This window comes from Pseudonaja textilis, chromosome 13, assembly GCF_049901715.1.
Source record: "Pseudonaja textilis isolate UNSWEBS1 chromosome 13, rPseTex1.2, whole genome shotgun sequence".
In the NCBI taxonomy this organism is placed as follows: domain Eukaryota; kingdom Metazoa; phylum Chordata; class Lepidosauria; order Squamata; family Elapidae; genus Pseudonaja; species Pseudonaja textilis.
Window position 1 is genome coordinate 18164813 of NC_142002.1, and position 17768 is coordinate 18182580.

At 44.1% G+C, this 17768-nt stretch overlaps 3 protein-coding genes and 1 long non-coding RNA gene across 6 annotated transcripts in view; 2 read left to right on the forward strand and 2 right to left on the reverse strand.

Annotated features, from left to right (window-relative positions):
* Positions 1–5663, forward strand: COMMD4 (COMM domain containing 4). The gene is made up of 8 exons (XM_026709616.2): positions 1–82; positions 707–778; positions 982–1047; positions 1219–1258; positions 2050–2169; positions 2468–2548; positions 3214–3390; positions 4304–5663. Exons 1-8 carry the CDS (start codon positions 80–82, stop codon positions 4342–4344), a joined length of 600 nt encoding a protein of 199 aa, XP_026565401.1. The 5' UTR covers positions 1–79; the 3' UTR covers positions 4345–5663.
* LOC148124738 (uncharacterized) lies at positions 5173–7364 on the reverse strand. Its single transcript, XR_015745129.1, has 3 exons — positions 7282–7364; positions 5383–5437; positions 5173–5300 (listed from the first exon to the last, which is right to left on the reverse strand). It is a non-coding gene; the product is annotated as an uncharacterized LOC148124738 (long non-coding RNA).
* Positions 6164–16851, forward strand: NEIL1 (nei like DNA glycosylase 1). 3 transcript variants are annotated; one of them, XM_087941588.1, is made up of 10 exons: positions 6164–6414; positions 7216–7647; positions 9414–9533; positions 10482–10545; positions 11597–11692; positions 12556–12687; positions 12793–12820; positions 13726–13787; positions 15442–15679; positions 16157–16851. In XM_087941588.1, exons 2-10 carry the CDS (start codon positions 7217–7219, stop codon positions 16201–16203), a joined length of 1218 nt encoding a protein of 405 aa, XP_087797714.1. In that variant the 5' UTR covers positions 6164–6414; position 7216; the 3' UTR covers positions 16204–16851. The 3 variants fall into 3 exon arrangements, with proteins under 3 accessions (XP_087797714.1, XP_087797715.1, XP_087797716.1); XM_087941589.1 differs by having other exon boundaries at positions 6168–6224; XM_087941590.1 differs by having other exon boundaries at positions 6191–6274.
* Positions 16631–17768, reverse strand: part of MAN2C1 (mannosidase alpha class 2C member 1) — an 18675-nt gene continuing 17537 nt past the window's right edge. Inside the window, exon 26 of the mRNA XM_026709613.2 lies at positions 16631–17715. Coding sequence (XP_026565398.2) covers positions 17586–17715 — 130 coding nt within the window. The 3' untranslated portion in view covers positions 16631–17585. The remainder of the gene's footprint in view (positions 17716–17768) is intronic.

Below are 17768 nucleotides of genomic sequence, written 5' to 3' on the forward strand. Positions count from 1 at the left end.
CTTCAGAGATTGGGTGGAAAAGAGAAGTCAGGTGACTCGCTTTGCATAGGAAGGAGGGTGTTGCTCAGATCAGGGGAAGATGGTGAGTGGGGGCGTGGCTTTATTGCTAAACCGGGGGGAAAGCGGGGTTTTATTTTTAAGGATTAGAGGAGAAAGCCCAGCTTTTTAAAAGAAAAATTGGCGCAAGTGCAGAAGGGTGCAAAGTAGTGCATTTGTCAGTGCAAAATCTCAGTAATTCTAAAATGGGTGGACTTCAATTCCCAGGATTCCTCCAGCCAGCTTGCATTTTAGGGATTGAAGTCCACCTAATGCTGGCTGGAGGAATTCTGGGAGTTGAAATCCATGCATGCTAGATAGAGAATTCTGGGAATTGGAGTCCATGCATGCTGGTTGGAGGAATTTTGGGAGCTGAAGTCCATGCATGCAAGTAGATGGGGGATTCTGGGTGTTGAAGTCCATGCATGCTGGCTGAAAGAATTCTGGGAGTTGAAGTCCACCTAATGCTGGCTGGAGGAATTCTGGGAGTTGAAATCCATGCATGCTAGATAGAGAATTCTGGGAGTTGAAGTTCATGCATGCTGGCTGGAGGAATTCTGGGAGTTGAAGTCCATGCATGCTAGTAGATGGGGGATTCTGGGAGATGAAATCCACCCATCTTAAAGTTGCTGTGGTTGAAAAGTACTCAAACTTTGTTTCTTCCTGCCAGAGGTTTCGATTCTGTGGAGATTTGGACTGTCCTGACTGGGTCTTGGCAGAAATTAGCACTTTGGCTAAAATAGTAAGTGATTTTTTGGGGGCCCTTTGAGTTCCATGAATATTTTAATTATTTTAAGATATGGCGGTATTAGCATTTTATTGCCTACTTTGTAGCTGGATTTGCCCCATTGTAAGATTTTGCCTGACAAACTATCGTTCTCCAAGGGAAGATTTTTAAAAAATCAAGAGGATGGTTATGACACATTTTGGTATTTTTTTTTCCAGTCTTCGGTGAAACTCAAGCTGATCTGTGCCCAGGTTCTGAAGGATGTGCTTGGAGAGGGCATTGATGTGAGTTCAGCTGCCCCATTCATAATTGTGTTTCCATGGCAATTGAGTGCTTAAATTGGAAACTCCCAAAAGAAAATTCTGTGATGGATTAAAAAATGTTTTGTTGTTGGGACTCCCCAGTGTTAAGTTTGAGCTGACCCAAGCTAGAAATTGTTCTTTTGTCTCTTGCAGTATGACAAAATTCTGAAATTAACATCAGATGCCAAGTTTGGTGAGTATCCTTCCCTTCTATGTCCAAGGGCTAAGTTAAGATACAGCTAAGCCAATTCCTATCCTGCCATCATTTCTCAACTGAAAATTGAGAATCAGGGTTGCATTTATTTCCTTAGTATTGGCGCTGAAAGCAAATTCGCGCATGGGGTATGCGCACAAGGTGCTGTACTTCAACTGGTATCTTTTTGCAAGAGGCTTGCAAAATTGGTCATCTCTGAGCAGCTAGCAAAAAATGACAGATCCCGTAAAGCTATCTCTACCTTACATGTTCATCTTTGAATTCCAAACTACAGAGACCAAGGCTTCTCAACCTTGCCAGCTTTAAGATGTGGTAATGAAACAAACAAAATGTAGTTACTTACCAAGCACATCTAAATTATTATTAAAATAACCAAAACATCTTTACAATCCCCAAGGCATGTCACAACTTTGAGCAGCCCTAATGTTTGGGAATTGAAAGTTGAAAAATGTAACATGCCAGTGGACTTCGACTCCCAGAATTCCCTAGTCAGCCATGACACTGACAAACTATGGTTAATTTCTTTTCCAAATAGGTAAATTTAGAACAAAATGTTTCAGCAAACCTACATACACAGTTCTGGAGCAATTCATGGCCTTGAGCTGATTATAGAGGGGTGTTTTCCCTATTCTAGCAGCAGCTTTAAGATGTGTGGACTTTGACTCCCAGAATTCCCCAGCCAGCATAAGTCATTCGTATCCTTTTCAATAAAACGTGTTGGTCTGAAGACTTGCTTCAGACAACCATTTCCTTTCTTTTTTGCTCTGTAGAATCGGGAGATGTGAAAGCCACTGTCGCTGTCCTTGCCTTCATTCTCTCAAGTGCTGCCAAATACAGCGTGGACTCTGACTCCCTGTCCAGCGAACTTCAACAGCTGGGACTGCCCAAAGGTGATTTTGGAGTTGTTGCTTTTAAAACCATAAAATATTAATGGTTCTTCAGAACTACCTCTAACCGTAAATAAAAACTTAGAGGTTGAAGGAGTACAAATCCGGAGGGAGAAATGAAATTTGGTATATGTTGTATGAAATAGAGGGGGGGAAAAATCTGAATAACTTTGGAAAATTTGCATTTGTGGGTTTTCATTTCTAACTGGTTGGATTTTTAGAGGAGGGCGGGATTAAGTAAGTTTTAAGGAACCAAAGGATTTGGGCTGGTGGCTTAATTTAGCTGATCTCTTGGTTGTAGAGCATGCCGCAGGATTGTGTCGGTCCTACGAGGAGAAGCAGAGTCTTCTGCAGGACAGCCTGAGGAAGTGCAGCCTGAGATGTAAGTTGAACTCCTTTGCTGGTTCCCAAACGAAAGGTCACTTGAGGGAAACTGTCCTCTGCTGCCTTTTCCCAGTCTGGGATGTTTTTGCTTAATTGTGGGAAGATTTCTCATCATCACAAGGGGCTTCACAGATTGATTGGAGAAACATTCTGTAAAATGCCAACAAGGCTGAACCGCCCCGTCGAGGAACACACAAAACTGCTTTTCTTAGACTGGAATATTCAGAGCACTAGGTAGTACAGGTAGTCCTTGATTTATGACTAGGCCCCTAGTGACTGTTTGAGGTTATGACAGACCCTGAAAAGGAGATTTTAACAATTCAGATTCCAAGTTCTGTCACTTAGACCCCCTCTGTGGTCACATGCAACCAGTGATCCTCTGGACAATGACATTAACCCTCTGGAGTGCTTTCCTATTTGCCACTGTGCAATTGGCAAACCATACAGAGGTTCAGTATGTGGTTTCTCCTCCTCCTCCTCCTCTCCTCCTCCTCCTCCTCCTCAGACAAATCACAAATTAAAAAATCATAGTACCAGAATATTTTGAAAGCTGCTGCAGTCTTAAGATTGGGTGAATTCCTTGGCAATGCCCCTGTCGCATTCAAGGGGACCGGTGCCTTGCACAAACCATGGCTGAAAACTTTCGATTCCCTCTGCCTGCAGTGAATTGCCTGGATTCTGTTTCGTGGAGAGTGGATTACACGCTTAGTTCCAGCGAGCTCCGGCAGGTCAACGAGCCAGTCGTTCATCTCAAGCTGAACGTGAAAAATGTCGACCAAAAAGTGACAGAGCCTGTGGCGATGACATTGTCAGCCGAAAAGTTTCGCGTCTTACTTGCTGGTGAGGAGTTAAACATTTCTACAGCTTGGAGAGGGCCAGGGGCTGCTGGTTTCTGTCAGAACCTTATTTATAGCTCTATTTAAAGAGGCAAAACGTTCCCATTCCTCGTGTAAAACCTCCAAAGGCTACAGGCATGTATCCCTCACCTTTCCATCAGCCTCTTTCTAGCCACCGAAATGGGCATCACTTTGTAGAGGAAACAGAAGCCAGAAGTCAAGGCTGCTTGATCACACAGTGTGGGAAAAATATTATACTTTAAAAAAGGGAAACAAACGTGACAGTGTGTTTGTCAACTAAAAAGTACTTCTTTGGTCTTTTTAGTTGCCAGCAGAAAGGCAGTGGGGAAAGTAGGGCATTCCTTAAATGCTTCAGATAATTGCTAGGCAGCCGAAGCTGTTGGTGCGCAAGATTATTACTGGAGGGCATGATTGATGTCTCTTGGCTATGGATGTGTCCCATTGGAGAATATACATCCAGGGGTTGGGGGGAAGACCAAGGTCAAGGGGGAAATGAATGATGTATTTTAGTGTCGGCTGCACCCAGCTAATGCCAACATGGTCACTCCTAATAAATCTTTTTTTTTAATCTGAGAGATGTGGCTAGAGATTTATGATTTGAATGGAGGTGTATTGTCAGAGCCCCGACAGTGTTCTTTAATAGTCTGAACAGGGAGGCAGCAAAATTTTGACAAAAACTGTTCAGATGCTCCATTTTAGTGGCAGAGATATCCCTGTCCCTGGCCTTGGTCTGTTTAACATCATTCCTGACAGGACATAGAACATGGCAGTAAAGGCAAAATTTATTTATCAAATTTCTGTGTTGTATCTGGGTGATTGTGAATGACTTCTGGGGGCTCTTTGGCCACTTTTCATTGGGATCCTTCTTTTTTTAACCCCTTATTTTCCCTCCTCAGAACTAAAACAGGCTCAAGCCATCATGAAAACGCTCGAGTAAGGAGCCCCGGATGCTAACCAGGACTAGTCAGAAGGAAGGAAGATTCATTTTGACTACAGGCCAAAATGTCTCCACTGAATAATGATCTTCCAGCTTATGAGATACAAGCAAAGCAGCCAGATGGGATTAATGTCCATTTCCCAGTAGGCCAGACCAGCAAAACCAGTGGGAAAGGTCTGGGGTGTGGTAATATAGGGACATGTCTCCGTCACAAACGTCCAACCTCTGCCTTAAGAGAAGTCTCTCTGTTTTTATGTTTGTTTGTTTTTTCACTTGAGCATCGGTTTTCAAGTCAAGCGTAACACAGGTTTTGCTCTAACTCCGCTATGTCAAAAATATAAAAATGTTCCCTTGTTCGTTTTTATTTCCCCTTGTATTTTGTTGAATGGCAGAAAATTAAATCCCACCTATGTGGCAAAAGCTATCTTTGTCCAGTCTGTGTATTGGGCAAGGCTGGTGTCCTCATTGCTTTGGGCTGGAAATGAAATTAAAAAACAGTTTGATGTTCGTTTGTTTGTTTCAGGATTTGAGTCCCGAGCTAGGCACATAAGCAAATTTGTCAAAATTGGTTATTTCTCCACCTTAGCAACTTTTAAGGTGTGTCAACTTCAACTCCCAGAATTCTCCAGCCAGGAGTTGAATGCACACATCCTGGCTAGGGAGTTCTGGGGATTGAAGTTCACACATCTTAAAAGATGCTGTGGTTGAGGGGGAAAAAATGCTGGTTTAAATGAAATGCCATCATACTTTTGTTCAAGCCAATCACTTTCTGGCTTAATAGTGTAAAACGTTTGAACAAGGACCAGAGAATTTCAGATTCAATTACTTCCATACCCCCAGAATCTTAACTACACCTGTAAGTTCTAGATAGTTGCTTCACAGCCCAGCCTACCTTACTGGGTTGTTGTTGGGAGGGGGGGGAGGGAAGGCTGAAGGAAGCTTCTTTGATTTCCTGACTGAAAAGATAATTGTATATCAAAAAATGAGTAAGTTTAAATGGACATTTGATTTGCTTAGTCATAAAGGCAGTACACTCACCTCTATCACACGCAGTTTTGACACCAATATCAACCCTGGGAATCTCAGGACGAGCCTGCAAAATGGTTTTATGTGTTTAAATTATGTTTGTTCTATTGTTGGGGTTTTTTTTCCACTTTTTTATATATATATTTTGTTACTGATGTTTGTTTATGATTATTTCTCCTGTCATCTTGAAGTTCTTTCAGAGTTTATTTGGTTTGTTTAGCATTATGATAATAGTTTGAATTGTTACTAGGCTTGCCAGTCACCCAGATTCTAATAAAGGTGAATATTTGCAACTCAGGGTTGAATGTGGGGTCTTTGGTACTCTCTAAGCTTAGTTTCTTGCAGACATTTCATGACCCATCTAGGTAATATCACCAGTGCTACAAGAGAGTAGGGCTTGTTGACAGGAGGAGGAAGACTGTGGGGTCTTTGGTACTCTCTGAGCGTTGTTTTCTTGCAGACATTTCATGACCCAGCTAGGTAATATCATCAGTGATGCTAAACCTGAGTCTCTTGGTTAGAAGAACCGCTCTACAATACTATAAATTAATCTGTCGGAAAGAAATACCATTGCTTTAAACCATCTTTGCCAAATCCACGCAAGAAGGTCGCTGCCCGATGCCTCCCCTCCCCTCGTTGCAAGGATTCACGACTCCCGCCCGTTGCACACACAAAAAAGTCCCAGGTTTGCAATTTGCTGCGCTGGGCTCTTATCCCAGAAGCTTGGATGTGCCTTCCTCGGAAACTACAGCTCCCAAGATGCTCAGAGGCTCCTCTCAGCCAATGGGAGCAGAGGAGAGGCGGTTCCCCTGCGTTAACCCTTCGCTGGCCGGAGCTGAGGACGGCGGACAGTGGTAGGGAGCTCGTGGCTTTTGGGCAACTGCAACAGCAACCAATTGAAGTAGTAAGCAGACCGTGGCTGGCAGCACTGCGTGGTACCCTTTCTCTGCCCTTGGCTTTTGCCAATCCCACGTTTTGGGGTTCAGGTGCGCTCTACCTGCAGAGGTGGATTTGGGAACAATTTCCTCAAATCAGAATATATAGGTAGTATTCATTACTATGTTTATACTTATATCTATTATCTTCTAATCGCTTGACAAAATAAAGTAAATAAAATAAACAAGGAAAAGGCTGACTCTTCAATCAGCCAACGGTAGTATTGTAGCTGTGTTTTAGCCTAGAACTTAAGTTTTAAGGTTTTTTGTTCATAGAATCCCTTCCTGCAGGAAAATTCCCTTCCCCGTTTTCCTACCGAGAATGTCCTCATAATTTTAAATGTTAAATGGATGTTTTATTTGTGCCAACTGAGTTTATTGATACTGAGTAATAAAGAAACAAACAATGAAAGATTGTTTGCATTGATCGACTGCATTGTGTAAAGGGACCCATGCAATACGAACATAAGTGAAAGAAGCGTGGTGAAAAACTAGGTTTTTTTTATTAAAATACCTGTCCTGAAAAAAAACCCTGTACAGGATTTTTGTAACAAATAATAATGATGAGAAGGACATTGTTTTTTATATGTTTGCAAATATCCTCCGTAGCTTGGAAATGGTTTTGATTTTGCAGACTCTTGAAGGCGGTGCGGGGTGGGCTTGGGTGCGGTGAGAGGATTTTCAGGGGTCTTCAGAGCAGGTTGGATGAGAAAGAAGTTGGTGGGTTACACTGCCCCCCTCTTCCCTTTCTCATTTTCAAGAAAGCAACAGGGTAAAAACAAGATTATGTAAACGGTTCAATCATGACTCATTGCAACACACCTGTTGATCTTTTTGTAAGTGGTTTTACCTGCCCTCAGGTCGTCTTCTTTTTCCCCCACCCTTCTTTTTTTTCCTGTTTTTTTTCAAGGATGCCTGAGGGCCCGGAGCTCTTTCAGGCCTCCAGATACATCAACACAGAATGTGCAGGAATTACCTTTACAGGGAAGGTGGAAAAATCCGAAGTCAGCAAGAATCCGGAGGTGCCCTTTGAGAGCGATGCGTACCGGATCTCGGCTGTCTCCCGGGGCAAAGAACTGAAGCTGACTCTGACCCCTCTCCAACGGGAGGACTCGAAAGGGCGACCTATGGACCTGGTGTTCCGTTTTGGCATGACTGGGAATTTCAAACTGGTCCCGGTTTCCGACATGCCCAAACATGCCCACCTGCGTTTTTACACCCAAGAGAAGCCAGCCCGGGTTCTCTGCTACGTGGACATCCGGCGTTTTGGCAAGTGGGAGGTGGACGGCACCTGGCAAGCAGACCGAGGGCCTTGCGTGATGTTGGAGTATGAACAGTTTCGGTGAGGGGCAGTTGGTGGGATTCAAAAAAAAATTTTTTTTTTTTACTACCGGTTTACTACTGGGTGTGGTTTGGTGGGTGTGGCAGGGGAAGGTTACTGCAAAACCCCCATTCTTTCCCCCCACCCCACTAACCTGCTTTCCAGCTCCGTTCTCCTGGGCAGGGCAACAAAAGGAGAGACAGCCAATCAGCTGGGACTCGGGAGGCGGAGAAGAGATGGGGGCGGGGCCAGTCAGGAGGTGGGATTTGCCAGTTCTCCCAACTACTCAAAATTTCCGCTACTGGTTCTCCAGAACCAGTCAGAGCCTGCTGAATACCACCTCTGAGGAGGGGGCTGCCTTCCAACCCACTTGCCTTCTTACCCAAGGCCTGTTTTGTTTTTTTTAATGTATATTTTGACCACTTGATGTCCTTGAGGTTAAAAATGGTTCCCCCACACCCCCACCAAAGAATCGGCATAGCGGGAAGGAAATCTTGTGCTTGGTCCTTAAGGGATGGAACACAACTCCCATCATCCACCAGCTAAGGGCTGGAGGGACAGGGATTGCAACACAAAAGATTTGGAAGCAGGCAGATTGGAGAAGGTTGCGGGTGATGTGGGATTATCTCTTACAATCCCAAGCCTGGGATTTATCGCTATCAAGTCCACTGGCTTTAAACTTGCCAAGTTTGAAAAACACTGGAGATAGAAAACAGGAGGAGGAAGACACTCATAATACAGTAAGCATCTATCACGGATGACGTTACCTAGTTTGGATAATGAAATATCTGCAAGAAAACAAACGAGCTCCGAGAGCACCAAGGATTCCGTAGTCGTCCTCCTCCTCCTCTTCCTCCTCCTCCTCTCTTCTTTCTAGCCCTGATAATGTTACCTAGCTGGGTAATGAAACATCTACAAGACAACGACCGAGCTCAGAGAGCACAAGAACCTCACAGTCCTCTTCCTCCCTCCTCCTCCTCCTCCACACTACAAATCCCACTCCCTTGTCGCACTGATGATATTACCTAGTGGGGTAATGAAACGACTGCAAGAAAACAAACAAGTCCTCCTTCTCCTCCTCTTCCTCCCTCCTCCTCCTCCACACTACAAATCCCACTCCCTCGTAGCACTGATGATATTACCTAGTTGGATAATGAAATATTACCCAAGGACTCCAAGGAGCCATTATGTCAACCCAGAGCTCTAGATATTCTCTTTTATTGGCACGCCAAATAACTCCACTTTTATTTAGTAGAGCGTGGGCAGGAAGAAACTTGGAGATGCTTTCAAGGTTGTGTTGTTATAACCTACGACAATACAGGATCGTTTCTGGAATGTCTGTTCGTTGACCGGCCTACCTCAAAGGATTATCTCATCTTGAAATTTTGTCCAGGTTTCTCTTTCTTACACTAAACGAAATCAAGGTGACATTTTGGGTGTTCTTATCACTCTGCTTTCACTCTGGTTGCTCATTTTCCAACTAACATCTTGTATTAAAAGGTTATACATTTTTCAACTAACGTGTTATATAAAAACTCTTGAAAGCTTCTGCTTTGTAGTCAAATTAGTTGGAAAAGGTACTTACCAGAATCTTTCTTTCTTTTTCTTTTTTTTTGCTAGCCTTGACTAACGCTATCCTAACAGCGCCTTTGGTCTCTGGATGGCATAATCTCTTCTCCAAGTTCCTCCTTCATGGCTCTTTCGTGTCTTTTCCCGCAAGGGCATCTCTCAATTCCTTCACAGAATCCCAAATATTCCCGGCTAACAAATCGTGACTTGTTTTCCAGGGACAATGTCCTGAGGAATCTCTCCGACAAGGCCTTCGATAAGCCCATCTGCGAGGCTCTGCTCAACCAAAAGTTTTTCAATGGCATTGGCAACTACCTCCGGGCTGAGATTCTTCACCGGTGAGTCTGAAAACTAGTTGGTGGTTTGCTGCTAGAAAGCAGAGGGAACTTTGTGGTCCTGTGTTGGAGAATCCAGAAGACCTTTTTGGACTCCATCTGGAGAAAACAACTTGGAAGTTGTGTTAGTGAAGGCTTGCAGATTGATGACAGGGACAACAGCATCTGGATTGCAAGCTGGAAACTGTTCCATGTACTTCTGGAGTAGGATGCTTGTCCGGATCTGGACCTACAGGCAGTATATGCCATGGGGTCCTTGGTGCCCTCTGAGCTTGGTTGTTTTCTTGCAGACGTTTCATTACTCAACTAGGTAACCTTATCAGTGCTAGAAAGGAGCGGAGTTTGTGGAGAGAAGGAGGACTGTGGGGTCCTTGGTGCCCTCTGAGCTTGGTTGTTTTCTTGCAGACATTTCATTACTCAACTAGGTAACCTTATCAGTGCTAGAAAGGAGTGGAGTTTGTGGAGAGAAGAAGGAGGACTGTGGGGTCCTTGGTGCTCTCTGAGCTTGGTTGTTTTCTTGAAGACGTTTCATTACCCAACTAGGTAATGCAATTATCCAGCCTGCAAACTAACATGGTGATTAGAATGCGGTATTTGCAGGCTAACTCTGCTGACTGCCGACTGCCAGCAGTTTGAATCTCACCAGGCTCAAGGTTGACTCAGCCTTCCATCCTTCCAAAGTTGGTCAAATGAGGACTCAGATTGTTGGTGGGGGGGGCAAAAGGCTAGCTCCGTAAACCGCTTAGAGAGGGGCTGGAAAGCCCCGTGAAGCCGTATGTAAGTCTAAGCGCTAATGCTATCCTTAGTTTTCATGAGAGTAAAAGTAAGGAACGGGAGAGGAACTTCCAAACTTGCAAGAAGGACCTTTTGAGGTAGTACAGACAAGAAGCGCCCGCCATGACGGTTAACACCCTCTGAGCATTGAGCCATCTTTTCTCTGACTTCTTCCAGATCAAAAATCCCTCCCTTTGAGAAGGCACGGACCGTTCTGGAAGAACTCCAGCGGGGGCTTCAGGTAAGAGGCCCAAAGGCTAGAGCGGTGCACTTTCAAGATCTTAACCAGTTGAAGGCGCTTAAGCGAATCAGTATGGCCATTCAGCGAATCCAGCTTTCTCGGTTGACTTTGCTGGTTGGACGCTGGCGGAGGAGGTTCCAGATGGTGATCCCGAGATGCAGCACTCAAATGGCAGTCACATGTCTACGGGGATGGTGTGCCGGTCGTAAGCGGGAGGAGCAGTCATAAGTCACTTTTTTCAGCGCCGTCCTAACTTTGAACAATCATTAAACCCATGGTCATCAGTCAAGGGCTATGTGTACACAGTTTTACTCAAAGAAAAAAGGCATTGTGATGACCCAAAGGGGCGTGGCACAAAGGCAACACAGTCAGATAATCAGTGAGTCCCTTTATTATCTCCAACTTTGCCTCCCAATGTCCTGGTTACCTTCTGACTGGAGAAAAACTCTCCCAGGAACAGCCTTTGGCTGCAGAAAAAATTCAGTCCAAAACAAGGTACACACAAACTGTAACTTAAAATCCAAACAAAACCAAGCTGAAGTAATTAGTTTGGCAGGGCAGGAGCAAGAATTTCAGACTTGAAAGTACGGTAAAACTCACATAGTTGGGAAGATGCCAGGAACACAGATAAGCCATGACAATACAAGATAAAGTCACCTTTGCTCCCAACAGCCTGCCTGTCTTATCAATTTTGTTCCCAGCTGCAGCTAATGAAGGGAATCAGGGCCCTTTCCTCCCCGTAAGCCAAGCAACTCATGTTGCTCCCTTCTCTGTTCCTCCCTGCCTGCCCTAGGATGAAGAGGGGGTGGGCCTGGTCTTCCTCCAAATTTCCTCTCCCTTGTTCTACCTCTCCCCTGCTCTGCCCAGCTGGATTTTGCCCTTCCCCAGTTTCCTCCACAGCCAACGGAGCCACACTCCCGCTGCCTGTCAGCTGTTCAGCTTCCTTAGATTCAGACACTGATAGGGGCATGAGAGATATCAGATCAGAATCCCTTGTTTTGCCTGTTTAGAAAGATTTCCATTCATCTGACTTCCTGTCTCCACGTTTCAGGTTTCTGGTGCAACCTTGAGCAAGAAAGTAAAATTGAAACGAGAGAATCCCGACTTCCTGGAGGCCTGTCACCTGGTGCCCATGGAGGCTGTGAATCTAGGTGAGCACTTGGTCAGGCCCACAAAGGATCCCAGAACACTGTAGCCATCATAAATGCAAACCAGTTTATGATATGAATTTTGATCACATGACCAAGGGGATGCTCCAAAGGTCCCACCTGTGAAAAATTGCCCTTTTTTTTCAGTGCTGTAGTAACTTTGAACGGTCACTAAACAAAGTGGTGAGGACTTCTGTTCTGACCAAGGCTTTCTGAGATGGTAACAATCACATGCTGTTCCCAAAAACCTTTTCTGTTTTATTTCAACAGCTGTGAATTATATGCATTCACAGCCCGTAATGAGTCCCACACAGTCTGTGAATAGTCCAACGAAAGTCAGCCACAGTCTTTCAGGGTAAGGCTGATAAGCACCCACCTTTATCTCCCTTGAAATGCTGCCAATGACTACATCACCCATTAGCTGTACAAGGCCAAAAGGAGCACAAAGTCAACACGGAGCTTCAGAGTTTAAACCGGTCAGAATGAACGAAGTTGCTTCCTGCAAAGGCTCATGTCCCTTTGCTCCTCCTTGATGTCTTATGAGAGGGGCCAATCATCTCCAAGCCTTGCTCCCGAGTCGCCCCTTTTGTCTTAACTGTTCTTGCCTTCTGGCAGCTCTGTGCAAGTGCACACTGGGAACAGGCTCCCCCTGTTCCTCTGCCTCGCTGATGTCAAATTCTGGCAGCTCCAGAGTCAGCATATAACTCAGATGGCCCTTGCCCCATTGCAGATCCCTCGTCCGAGCCCTCCTCAGATTCCTGGACTGACCCATGTTCCTCCCCACTGTCCGACTCTACTGCCAGCTCCGCAGGCCACCAGCAGAGCACAACGGACCTGGATTTATGTCTTGGTTTGTCTTCACCTAGGAGGTGGCAAGGCGTATGACCCCACCAACCGAGAGGATGCTGCAATCTTTGTAGAGTGGCTGCACTGTTACTCTGTTCCCGGGATGAAATCCCTGCGTGATGCTAACGGCAGGACCATCTGGTTCCAGGTAAGGGATACTGTCATGACCCTGTTGGAATCTGATTCTGAGTATAGCAAATCTGGCCTAACTCTATGCCAATTATTATTTTTGAATTATTTTTCTTCCATGTAGGGAGACCCAGGACCTCTGGCTCCAAAAGGTGAGTTCCATTTTTACATTTCCAGGAGTTTGAGGAAAATAGAAAATGAGAAAGTGGGTTTTTTCCCTAAATCACTATACAGCCAGCATGTAGGTTGGCATCAAAGATAGGATCTTAGTCTCAAGCAACTTCTACTTGTAGCCAGAAGATCTCAGATTCGACTGCCAGTTTTTCTGGTTAAAGGATCCAGAGATTGAAATTCCCAGCTGGAAAACAGAAAAACTAAAACTAGAAATATGACTCTGACTAAGAAGTCACCTTCTCTGTTCCTATATCATAGAATATAGATTAGTTTAGTTTACTTTATTTATTAGCCCTTTGGCCATATCAAAGTGCAGACACAAATTATTACTAAAATCTGATAAAAAAACAGTTTAAAATGGAATTGGAATGAAATACAGTTTAAAATGAACTTGGAGTAAAATACGATTTAAAATGAAATTGGATTGAAATACAGTTTAAAGTGAAATTGGAATAAAATATGATTTAAAATTAAATTGGAATGAAGTACAGTTTAAAATGAAATTGGAATAAATTACAGTTTAAAATGAAAGTGGAATGAAATACGATTTAAAATGAAATTGGAATGAAATACAGTTTAAAATGAAATTGGAATAAAATATGATTTAAAATGACATTGGAATGAAATACAGTTTAAAATGACATTGGAATGAAATATAGTTTAAAATGTAATTGGAATAAAATAAGACTTAAAATGAAATTAGAATGAAATTCAATAAGTTAATATATAAGTAAAATAAGATTATATTTGGATATCACCCCTACAATCTGTCCCAATCAGTCCCAGATGTCCTGATTCATGGAACATAGAATAACATGGTAGTTAATTAAGAAATTAAGATGGCACTGATCTAATTATATGCGTGTGATGTCTTTAATCCCAGGGGGGAAATCTCAGAAAAAGAAGATACAACCAAAGTCTAAACCAGCCGTGCAGAGTTCAAAGGTAGAAGGATGGTCTCTTTCTTCTGTTTTGGGATATTATTTACCCGAGACCCAAAGGTGCTTTTTTTTCAAGAGGCAATTGGACTTCCTTGTGTTTTCTTTGAAGAGGTTTCGCTTCTCATCCAAGAAGCTTCTTCAGTTCTTGAGAAGAAGCTTCATGGATGAGAAGTAAAATGTGTTTCAAAGGGGGAAAAAAAAACGAGAAGAGATTGGACAACCGTTTTTCTGAAATGGTATAGGATTTTCTGCTTGAAGCAGGGATTGGATTAGAAAACCTCCGAAATCCTTTCCAACGCTGTTATTCTGTTGTTGTTTTTTCTGTTAATTTAATCAGTCTTTAATCAAACCTCCTGAACTAAGTGAATCTGGCTTCCTCCTTGAGTTGGCTGGGCAGAAGGTTGCAAAAAGGGGACACCCAGGGACTCTGCAACTGTCATAAATATGAACCAGTTGCCAAGTACCCGAATTTTGACCGTGCATGTCAACTCAGGCAACATTCCTCTGCCTGTTTTCAAGTTGCCATAAACAAGTGGAGGAGGGGAGGATGGAGACTCTGAAGGCACATTATAGCAGTTTAAAACCAGAAGTACATTCTCTTCAGCCCGAAAATCCTTCATTGGAGAATGTGATTGATGACACCCAGCCCCTGAACGTGCTTCATTGGAGAATCTGATTTATGACACACCCTGGTGGGAAGGGGGAAAACAGGGTCGCAGGGGACTGTAAATTACTTATGCCACACTTGGCTTCAGTTAGGTTAATGCCAGCGTGTTGCTCCTAATAAATCTTTTGGATTTTTTTTTGAAGCTTGGCTCAAGGGTCATGATTTAATTAGGGCGATCGCCGGAACCCTGACAGCGCGACCGTGGGGAAGTGGTAATAGTCCTATCCAGGGGTGGGATTCTTCCTGTTCAGACCAGTTCTGTAGAACCGGTTGTTACCATCCTGCAGAGTTCGGAGAACCGGCAAATCGCGCCACTGACTCAGGCAGCAGATTGCAGAAAGGTAGATCTGTGAGTGACTCTGTGATTCTGGAAGCAACTCAATCTTGCTTGCTTTGCCTGATTTTGGGTAAAAGTTGCTCTTTTTAAAAAATAAAATCAATATTTACATAAATATTTATAATATTTACATATAAGCCACGCCCACTGTCACATGATCATCAAGCCACACCCACAAATTGGGCCACGCTCACAGAACCTGTTATTAAGCAATTTGAATCTCACCCCTGGTCCTATCCCTTTTGGGGTGCCGTTGTTAACTTTAAACGGTCACTAAACAAGCTGTTGGAAGTTGAGGACTGCCTATACTACGTTGGAGTTTCATTTTTGATGTCATTATGGTAATCCGAAACCTCAAAGAATATGAATTTGGGGACTAGTGAATGTCTGGCTGTTGTAACTGAGCCGTATTCAGTTACCTGCAGGTTCCTCTCTTCTGCCCCCAATCAATTCTTGAACCACCTGAGATCCAATGAGAACCCATCTCATTCAAGTGGCAGATTGCCTTTCCCCGAGATCTCATTGGTCCAATGAGAACCCATCTCATTCAAGTGGCAGATTGGCTTTCCCCGAGATCTCATTGGTCCAATGAGAATCCATCTCATTCAAGTGGTAGACTGGCTTTCCCCTGAGCACCTTTCTCCATCTCTGTAGGCTCTCAAGCCAAGGAGCGACTCAACCAGCAGTCCTGCTGAGAAAGAAGCTAAGGGAAGAAGGAAACTTAAGCCAGAGTATGGAGCTACACAAAAAAAGGAGGAGGAGGGTATGGTCAAGAGAGCCAGAGGACCGAAGACCAGATCTCAGAAATCATCTTCTGATTTGCAAGAGTCTTCGCTGCTAAGTTCTCCACCTCCGGCACGGAAGAGGCGAACACCTGCTCAGAAAAACCAAAGTGAGAAAGGGGATCTATCTGGGATTTATGGGGGCTACCAATGGAGGTGGGGGGGGAAAGGGGTTTGAAAGAGCCGTGTGACACTTGGAAATTGAAAGTGCATTCCATGAATATTTTTGCAAAGATAGTAACTAGGTGACTGAAGTTTCTGCCGTGCAAAATTCTAACTGGAGGACATGACCGGTGACTCTGAGCTATGGAGGTGTCCCATTGGAGAATATGAACGATGATACCCCCAGGGGGTGCGGGAAAACCAGGGTTAAGGGTGACAAATGAATTATGTGTCTCAGAGTTGGGTACACCCAGGCAGTGCCGGACAACTTCCAATAAATCCTTATTGTTAACTCCCAATAAATCCTTCTTAAGTTTTGGAAGTTCGCCTCGAGACTCATGATTTAATTGGGGTGACCGCCTAACCCTAACCCTGACAGCCTACCAAGTAGATCATATGACTCTTTATTAATTTTCTCTGTTTAGCTAAGGCGTCAGCCATCTCGAGATCCAAACGGGTGAAGGCTTCCTAACCCTTCTCAACACAGAAATATCTTTGCAAAAGCTTCAGGTAATTCTTCATGCTCTAGCGGAGGAGATAAATGCAGCTTTGGGATCCAAGATTAGCGACTGAAGAACGCTCGTGAGTTTCAGGCAGGAACGTCCTGCTCCAACGGAGGAGATAAAAGTGCAGCTTTGGGATCCAAGATTACCAACTTCACGCTCCAGCAGAGGGAGATAAATGCAGAGATTCTGATCCAAGACGAACAGCTGAGAACAACGTGAAACGATGTTTTCCTGCTTCCTCAATTACCAATGTTTAAACTTAGCGTTGCACAGATTTCTTGGACGTTACTTACGCTGCTTTTTAAAACCTGCACCTGGGAGGGGAAAAAAATGCCTTTGGTTTCACATCGTTCTGAGTGAGTGGAAGAGAAAGGAATCCAGCAGTTTGAATAGTTGCCACCTCTCAAAACTTTTTTATTGTGGGGAAAAAAAAAACCCAGCGGAGCACAGAGAACTTTCTGAATAAAACTTCCAGACAGAGAATGACTAAGATTTAATCTTCAACTTGCTTTGCGTTCCTTTTACAGCAATATATATATATATATCCAAGATTAGCGACTGAAGAACCCTACATATCTTTTTATATACTAATAAAAAAATATCCTGCTTTAAAAGTTGCTTTCCTAGGTCAGAAAATCACTAAGGCAGATCGTTGAAACAATGACCCCCAAACTCGACTCACTCATTCAACAATTGCTTTTAATTATTATTATTTTTTGACATATCTCTTGATCTTCCAAGCTCAGTCAACTGGGGGGAGGGGGGGAGAAGACAGATTCGCCTAATGATTACCTGGTTTGATCCACGACCACACGATTGATTTGCTTAACTATGGAAAAAACATTGTAAAGTTGACTCAATTACAGCATAGCAGTAGCACTTAAGACCTCATAGTGCTTTACAGCAGGGGGTCTCTGACCTTAGCAACTTTTAAGACTTGTGGATTTCAACTCCCACAATTCCTCAGTCAACAAAGCTAGGTGTGGAACTCTGGGAGTTGAAGTCCACAAGTTGCTAAGGTTGGAGACCCCTGCCTTACAGCACTCTCTGCACGGTTTATAGAGTCAGCCTCTTGCCCCCAACTACAATCTGGGTCCTCAATTGACCGGCCTCGGAAGGATGGAAGGCTGAGCCGACCTTGAGATGGTCAGGATCGAACTGCTGACAATGCTGCATTCTAGGCGATGTGCCCCCGCGGCTCTAAAGCTCCAGTCCCAACTGTGATCATAAATTGAGGACTACCTGTTAGCCCATCCCTGTAATCCGTCCCTGGTGCTCTTCACCTGTGTTAGGCAAACAACAGAAGCTCCAGGGGTGGAGTCCTTAGAAGGGCAGTCTGTTGCAAGCCTCAGTCCCTGCTCTGTCCCCTCAAGACCAGCAGGATAGAGAGTATTTGGAAGGGCCAAAAGGAAAGCTTCAATCGATGTTCTTCCAGAACCAAGGAGGTGTTGGGATCAGGTCTTTCAAGGAGGTCACACCTGCAGAAGACAGTCATGGTGTCAGAGAAGGGGCTTCTGGGGGAAAAAGTTCG